The sequence below is a fragment of the Oncorhynchus masou genome, chromosome 13 (assembly GCF_036934945.1).
Source record: "Oncorhynchus masou masou isolate Uvic2021 chromosome 13, UVic_Omas_1.1, whole genome shotgun sequence".
NCBI lineage: Eukaryota > Metazoa > Chordata > Actinopteri > Salmoniformes > Salmonidae > Oncorhynchus > Oncorhynchus masou.
Genome location: NC_088224.1, coordinates 29,118,553 through 29,127,062, shown reverse-complemented (window position 1 = coordinate 29,127,062; position 8,510 = coordinate 29,118,553). Strand labels below are relative to the sequence as shown.

Below are 8,510 nucleotides of genomic sequence, written 5' to 3'. Positions count from 1 at the left end.
AGAGTGTATGGATATGAAAAGACAAGTGTCTGAAATGGCACCCTATTCCCTGTAGTGCACTACCTTTGACCAGCGCCTCATGGTCAAGAAATCCTGTTGGGAGGCAGAGGAACTAAGTTACTAGTTAACTAAAATAGAAAATAGTAGCTAGCAAGACTGAGCAGAGGTTATTTTTAATGACTGCATTTTGAGAGTGGGTAGTTTGCGTCAAATGCCTTGACTAAAAACTGCAAAGGCATTACCTGCAAAGTTGCGTTGCAAAGCATAAAGTTCTGGCATGTCTGCCTCATGATTTGTTGGGAGAGTGTTCTGCTTGAAGGACCCCCCCCTTAAAGAATGTCATTGAAACCAGACCCTAGTCAATGCTGTTGCCTAGATGCACTACAAGGATTAAGGGCATGCAATTTCAGACAGTCAAATTACCCCTCTTCCAACGACTGCCAGGTGATAAGGGCCTCCTGTCCTCAGTTGGAGAAGGGAAGCCATATATAGCGATACCTTCCCTCGTTGGAGATAAAGGTGTCCTCTGTTTGGTTGTAACCATTATGGGGCCCAGAGTAACATCCTGGTTCCATACTAAAATAACACATTTTCATTAATCACTGGCAAGGTTACCTTCTCACATTTGCAGTACAGACAATTTTTACTTAGTCTTTTGTAAAATCCCATATTGAAGGTACAAAACACCTCCCCTTGGACACTTCTGCAGTGCATTTTGAGAAGGAAAGAGGAATTAAGATACTGCACCTTTCTTGGACTTCATCCCACTCCGCCAATGGTCGCCAGTGGCTTGAGGTTTGATGCGGTAGCCCGAAGGTTGGCTACCGCCTTGTCTTGGACTGAGGGGATATCGTGCTGGATCGTGATCAACCCCTTTCTGGCTATTCAGGCTTGGACAACGGCCACATTGCAAATCATTTGAGTCGGCAGACCTCCATCTGAAATGTGTAGAGGACACTCATGGACCAAGACATTTGAACAAATCCGATTGGTTATTCCAGTAGATAGCTACTCTTACTGGGCTGTGACCTAAGGAAATAAGTCAGATCTCACACCTGCCATTAATGAAGGAGCATGCCTTGTTGCTAGGCTCTGCATGGTCCATGACAGGGATTGCCATAAGGTGGCATATGATGTATAGCTGTAGAAACACAACAGGATGAGCAAAACAAAGATGTAGGCTACTGGGTTTCTACATCACAGCTATAAGTTATGTACCCATAATGCTCCACAACATCTGGTACTGCCCTCACCTCTGCCCTGTTCTCCTGGTAGAACCTAAAGGCATCAATGTGGAACTGGAGCTTGTCATCCTGGGTTCTATGCATGAACCCAGAGTTGGAGCCAGGCAGCTGGGAATCCACCAAGCACCTGTAGGGGAGATATATATATAAACAGGGACAGCCCATAGAGCAGACTCATCTTTAGATCTGTGCCATTACAGCATGGGCATTGAGGCTACAACCCATAGAAGTCCCCATCCAGTTGACTACTTTAAAATGGTGCCATCATGGTGGAAGCCCTCAATGGCACTGCTCTTGACAAGACTGCCTTTTGACTTCAAAAGGCCTCCATCATTCCCTACGGGCCAGCCAGAGAATATTCATTCTAGGTAGCAGATTTAGTTTAGGCAGTTCCCTCTTGCTTACCCATCATGCTCAATGAAGACGTATCTGGGGAAAGAGTTATTGTCTGGGTCCAGTGTGGCCACGCAGCTGCTAACAAAGACCCTGAGCCTGGAGTGGTGAGCTACCCTGACAGACGCCTCAATGTTGATGGGATCGCCCAGGAAGTAGACTCCAGAACCCCGCTCATAGAGCCAGTCACCTGGGCAGAAATGACAGAAGGTTATCCCAATTGACTAAAGGAACTTTACATTATTCCTTATAGTCCAAGGCCATTACATGTCAGTTCCTTCTAAAAAGAGGATTCATCAAAATGTGAATCAAGTCACTGGTCTAGAAATGTAAAACCCTACTCATTTCACAATGGAAAAAAGATATTACTGAACACCTTTTAACAGTTGCAGCTGACAGCATTTCAGCGACAACTGACTCCACAAATGTGTTCTCCGTTAACAGGTGTTCAGAGATACAGATAGCCAGAGGTGTACCTGTGCTAATTGCTATACATTAATAAGCACAGTAACATGAAAATGTCAGTGTGGGAAACCTAATCCTATAAAATAGCGCTTTAAACTACCCTGGACAGAATATTATAGTCAATAGGCGCTAATAGTTAGCATCTATGAATGGGTTAAAAGGTCCATTGAGGAGTTTGTAAACAGGTCCATAGTTAGTAGGCTAATTGTTTAACGTTGCAGATAGAAACGTCAATAATTAAAGTGATGTCTGATGAGATTCTGTATTTAGCATGTCCAAGGATCATTTGTGCTCCACCATCCAAGCTTCTGGGAGAGCACAATGGTCTCCTAATCATCTGAACTTTCAACAAGGTTGTGCCCTGCTCAACACAGCCCAGAATTTATATACCCACTTGTCATAAGCTTCAAGGAGAACTGCAGGTTGTCTTCGGCAGACACTGTGGCGCTGAAGGGGATCCAGGTCGGCTGGAGAGGGGCACTGTCTGAACTGTACTTCCTGAAACAGAAAGTACAGAGTCTGGCAAGCAAACCAATAGGGACACAGTAGTCATGATCATTTAACAGTATAACCTAAACTCACCTTTCATAATGACAAGCAATTGGGATTACAGCACCATCCATTCGAATAACCCCATCTGGTGTGGCTCTGGGTGTATATCTGAGGAGGTTCGTATAGATCATGGAGTCTTTGTTCATCTGTGGATTCACAAAGTAGAAATTAAACAGGAGGTTGTTTTAAGAAGTCAGCTACTGAAACATTCACCATAATTACCAAACGCTTGGTTCCACAGTCTGATAGCGCTGCAAATATTCTGTATTCATCTCCGGCTGCTGATGCTGTAGCCCTGCAGGTCTCTTGGTCCTGTTCAACTCCAAGTCGCAGGTCATCCATGTCAATAAGAATACCGAGTTTAAACAGATCAGCCTTCACAACTATCTCCATGTAGTCTGAATGGCACTTCACATTGACCGTTTCCACTCGAACTGGTCTGGAAACTGTTTGTTGGGGAAGTTGAAGCTGTTTAAAAGGTAGACGATCCCCAAACTGTGGCAGTCGGCTTGGAAGTTGTTGCATTGTGCCAGTGCTGTAAGTAAGTGAAAAAGTAGGAGATATTAAGTTTTCCACTAGTAAAAACAGAACTAACTGCTTTGGAAACAGCCAGAGTGTGTTTGCCATTATGAGTCCCATGCCAACAACTAATGTGAACCTGTAAATTAGAGGGCAATGTGCCTCTGCTATACTACAATTGATGAAACTGAGGTAGCTTTTAACAACCTTGCAGGCTGCAAACCTGGGCTAGATTGGGCCCTAATTGGGCTTTGCATCTGATTAGTCAAACTATTTGCATGCATGTTCAGCGCGTTCCTCTGCCCAGCTGATGCATACCAGAACGTACAAAGCCTGGATAGGTATTTCACGTATCAGCAAACACATCATATGTTATAGAAATCTGTCAGTCAATGACGCCGTTGATGACATATCACGCAACCATTGGATAACTTAGAATGGTAGTTGATTTTAAGATACAGTTATGATATTGGGGATTTGTCATTAAGATTGAGATTGGACTAAAATGTGGGTAATTGGATGTTTAGATGTAACCATAGACTGTCTTGTTTTTGCATAGGGTCAATTAAACATGAAAAGAAAGGGAGAGGTATCAGCCTTCTGTTCCAAAAGGACACAATGGGAGGCCATGCCAATACTTTAAACTACACATTTTAGTTAGCAACTTAATTATACATTTTCATAGAGATATGACACATTATTTTACGTGTATTTCAGACATTTCAAGATCCAAAGAAGATGGTCCTGTACAGCTGTGTTTGAAAACATTTCCCAGAACTCAGCATAGTACTAGGAAAAGGGCTTTCAACAGTTCCTGGTATAAGGACAATTCATGGCTTGAATATTCTGTAAATCAAGATTCAACTTATTGTTTCGCCTGTAGGCATTTTTCTCTGCCCAATACACCTTAATCTGCCTTCACATCACAGTCAGGGTTTTGTAACTGGAAAAAGGCGGCGTTTAAAGATTCTGGTTTGAACCTCCATTCAAAGGCAGCTATGTATACTTGGAATCAGCATCAAAGGGCTATTGACAGCAACTCATCAATGTTAGATGTCATAAATGAGAGTGGAGGAAAACTGTACTGACATTAAAACAATCGCACATGTGCTTCTATTAACTGCCACTCAAAATATAGCGCAGGGAGGTCATCGAGAGTCAGATGACTCTCACAAGGGTAATATTTTGACAATCTTAGAAGAAATAGCAACGCATGACCCTCTCATAGAGAAAAGTATGAATGCATTTGGCAATGGTAAGTACACAAGCCACCAAATCCAAAAGGGCTTGAGGGCTTAGCTGAGATGGTACAAAGTGAAATAATGAGAGAATAAAAGAAAGTTACGTTTTTAGTGTAATTGTAATGAAACCAAAGATTTAAAGAAAAAATAACAAATGTCTTTAGTTGTGAGGTACTATTACAACGGGACCATCCATAAAAGCTTTTTACACTTTCAGTCAGCAAAAAGCTTAGATGCAGCAGGTCTCACAAAAATGATCATTGATTGCCTTGAAAAACATGGCCTGGACTATAGAAATAATCTTGTGGGACAAGGCTATGACAGTGCATCCGTCATGAGCGGAAAGCATTCTGGGGTGTCTGCACGGATGAAAAACAGTGTAAGATTAGCATTTTATGTGCACTGTAATGCACATTGTTTGAATTTGGTTCTTGTCGATGCTGTAAAATCAGTGCCTGAGGCAGTTAACTTTTTTGCTCTCCTGCAGAAGCTTTATAACTTTGTTTCTGGCTCGTATGTTCATCTCAAGTAGCTGGCAGTTCACAAAGAGCTGTATCCACAGCAGCAGCCCAGTGAACTACAGAGACTGTTCTGCCTGCGGCTATGGAACCCTGACCTGTTCACCGGACGTACTGCCTTACCTGCTGTTTTCGGCACTCTCTCTCTACCGGACCCGTTGTCTCTAACTGAATGATCGGCTATGAAAAGCAAGTAACATTTACTCCTGAGGTGCTGACCTGTTGCACCCTCTACAACCACTGTGATTATTATTATTTGACCCTGCTGGTCATCTATGAACATTTGAACATCTTGGCCATGTACTGTTATAATCTCCACCCGACACGGCCAGAAGAGGACTGGCCACCTCTCAGAGCCTGGTTCCTCTCTAGGTTTCTTCCTAGTTTTCTGCCTTTCTAGGGAGTTTTTCCTAGCCACCGTGCTTCTACATCCTCATTGCTTGCCGTTTGAGGTTTTAGGCTAAGTTTCTGTATAGCACTTTGTGACATCGGCTGACGTAAAAAGTGCTTTATAAATACATTTGATTGATTGATTGATTGGCTTACGGATCTAAGGTGGGCATGCAGATACATGGCATGCCGTAATCTGAGGGACAGGCTTCCAGCAGTTCTGAGAGTGCTACAGGATATCACACTTGAAAATAGTGGTGGTAGATCAGTGGACGCAAGGGGGCCTTCTTTCTCAGATAGATTTACATTTCAGAGGGCTTTTGGTTACCTTTTGTAAAGTGCTTGGTGATGCCAAATGTCTTTCTGACATGCTCCAATCAAGCTCTCTTGACCGAGCAAGGGCTGTAGATCTAGTAGGTGGCCTTACAGACACATTACAGGACTACAGAAGTGAGGGTTACTATGGAGAACTATGGAAAGAGATTGCAGAGATTGCAGAGCACTGCAAAATAAGTGTGCAAACAGTGTGTAAAAGACAGTCTAAAACAAACTTAAGATTTCACGACTCATTGATGATGAGCACTGTAGGACAGAAAAACTGTGACCAATATGATGGTGAGAGCTTCCAAAGAGCGATCTTTTATCAGGCGCTTGACAGTCCCACAGCTGAGCTGCAGAGGTGGTTTCAAAGAAGAATTGCGAGATAATGCAAGGGGTCCAGTCTCTTAACCCAAAGAGGACAACATTCTTGAATGAGGAGCCTCTGTTTGCCTTTGCTCAGACCTTTGAGTCAGATTTAGAGGACCTCAAACATGAGGTTCATCAAACCAAGCGACTTCTTGATAGGAGAGAAGTGGAAGGGACAGACCGTCTACTCTCCTTGACTTTGTTGTGTTTCTAGAACCTTATAAAGAGGTCTTCAATTAGCTACTTTGACTTTGTAAGATTTCTCTTGTTACACCAGTCAGCAGTGCTTCTTGCGAGAGAAGCTTCTCAGCTTTAAAACGGATTTAAACCCACCTTAGGACAACAATGGTTGATGACAGGTTAAGTCACCTCGGAATTCTCAGTGTTGAGTCAAGGAGGGCACGCTCCCTCAACATGGATGAGTTTGTGAAACATTTTGCCAGTTCTCACCAGAACCTCAGAATTATGCTGTTTTAAATCTACCTATCTAATTGGGCAGGCAAATTAATAGACAGACATTTTCACCACAGCTAGAAATTAAACAAAAGTTTTTTTCTTGTCATGATATGACTTACACTGCCTAATGTAACCCCCAAACAGTATCAATACCTTGAACATTGTCTCCATGTTTGACAGATTAGTTTATAGCCAAACACCGCAGAAACTTAATCGAAGAGGGTTGATTATGAAGGGCACGTCTCCAAGACTTTGGAACTGATAAACAACCACAGGACATTAAAAACGACTTAGGGCTGCAATCCCGTTAACGGGATGATATGACAACAGCCAGTGAAAGTGCAGGGCACCAAATTCAAAACAACAGAAATCTCATAATTACAATTCCTCAAACATACATGTATCTTATACCGTTTTAAAGGTAATCTTGTTGTTAATCCCACCACAGTGTCCAATTTCAAATAGGCTTTACAGCGAAAGCACCACAAACGATTGTTAGGTGACCACCAACTCACTGAAAAACCCAGCCATTTTTCCAGCCAAAGAGAGGAGTCACAAAAAGCATAAATAGAGATAAAATTAATCACTAATCTTTGATGATCTTCATCAGATGACACTCATAGGACTTCATGTTACACAATACATGTATATTTTGTTTGATAAAGTTCATATTTATATAAAAAAAATCAGAGTTTACGTTACGTCACGTTACGTTCACTAGTTCCAAAAACATCCAGTGATTTTGCATAGCCACATCAATTCAACAATTCAACAGAAATACTCATCATTAATGTAGATGAAAATACAAGTTATACACATGGAATTATAGATATACCTCTCCTTAATGCAACCGCTGTGTCAGATTTCAAAAAACTTTACGGAAAAAGCAAACCATGCAATAATCTGAGACGGCGCTCGGAAAATAAATAAAATTATCTGCCATGTTGGAGTCAACAGAAATCACATTATAAATATTCCCTTACCTTTGATGATCTTCATCAGAATGCACTCCCAGGAATCCTAGTTCCACACTAAATGCTTGATTTGTTCGATAATATCCATTATTTATGTCCAAGTAGCTACTTTTGTTAGCGCGTTTATTACACAAATCCAGATGCTCGTGCAGGTCCATCCAAACGTCGGACGATAACTTCAAAAAGTCATATTACAGGTCGAAGAAACTTGTCAAACTAAGTATAGAATCAATCTTTAGGGTGTTGTTATCATAAATCGTCAATAAAATTCCAACCGGAGAATTCCTTTGTGTGTAGAGAAGCCAAGGAACGCAGGTCGCTATCATGTGAATTGCGCATGACCAGCCATGGGCTCTCTGCCAGACACCTGGCTCATTCAGCTTCCATTCAGCCCCACAACACAGTAAAAGCCTCATTCAAGTTTCTAAAGACAGTTGACATCTAGTGGAAGCCCTAGGAAGTGGAACTTCATCCATATCCCACAGTGAATTCAATAGGGGCTGGGTTGAAAATTGACCAACCTCCAATTTCTCACTTCCTGTTTGGATTTCTTCTCAGGTTTTTGCCTGCCATATGAGTTCTGTTATACTCACAGACATCATTCAAACAGTTTTAGAAACTTCAGAGTGTTTTCTATCCAATACTAATAATAATATGCATATATTAGCAACTTGGACTGAGGAGCAGGCCGTTTACACTGGGCACCTCTGGGCACCTTTCATCCAAGCTACTCAATACTGCCCCTGCAGCCATAAGAAGTTTTTAACAACCTTTTAGTTCCAGATTCCTTACTCAACTGAAAAATCCATGTTGCCTACCTGTCTTTAAAATCTGCATATCTGCAGTCAATTTTCATGCTGTGAGGAAGAGAGAGAGAGAGAGGGAGAGAAAGTTGGGGACACAGAGAGATTTTAAAGGTCCAATGTATCAGTTTTTACATCAATATCAAATAACTTCTGGTTAACAATTAAGTACCTTACTGTGATTGTTTTAAATTAAAATGGCACATTTTTAAATAAACCTAGATTGTCACGCCCTGACCTTAGTTATTATCTTTGTTTTCTTTATTAT

The 8,510-nt window shown here is 41.7% G+C and overlaps 1 protein-coding gene across 1 annotated transcript; it reads right to left on the bottom strand.

The window, feature by feature from the left end:
* Positions 1 to 733: 733 nt before the first annotated feature.
* Positions 734 to 3,074, bottom strand: LOC135553299 (zona pellucida sperm-binding protein 3-like). Its single transcript, XM_064985465.1, has 7 exons — positions 2,877 to 3,074; positions 2,685 to 2,800; positions 2,497 to 2,600; positions 1,650 to 1,827; positions 1,254 to 1,371; positions 1,056 to 1,141; positions 734 to 938 (listed from the first exon to the last, which is right to left on the bottom strand). The coding sequence occupies exons 1-7, from the start codon at positions 3,045 to 3,047 to the stop codon at positions 734 to 736; spliced, it is 978 nt and encodes a 325-aa protein (XP_064841537.1). The 5' UTR covers positions 3,048 to 3,074.
* Positions 3,075 to 8,510: the final 5,436 nt, after the last annotated feature.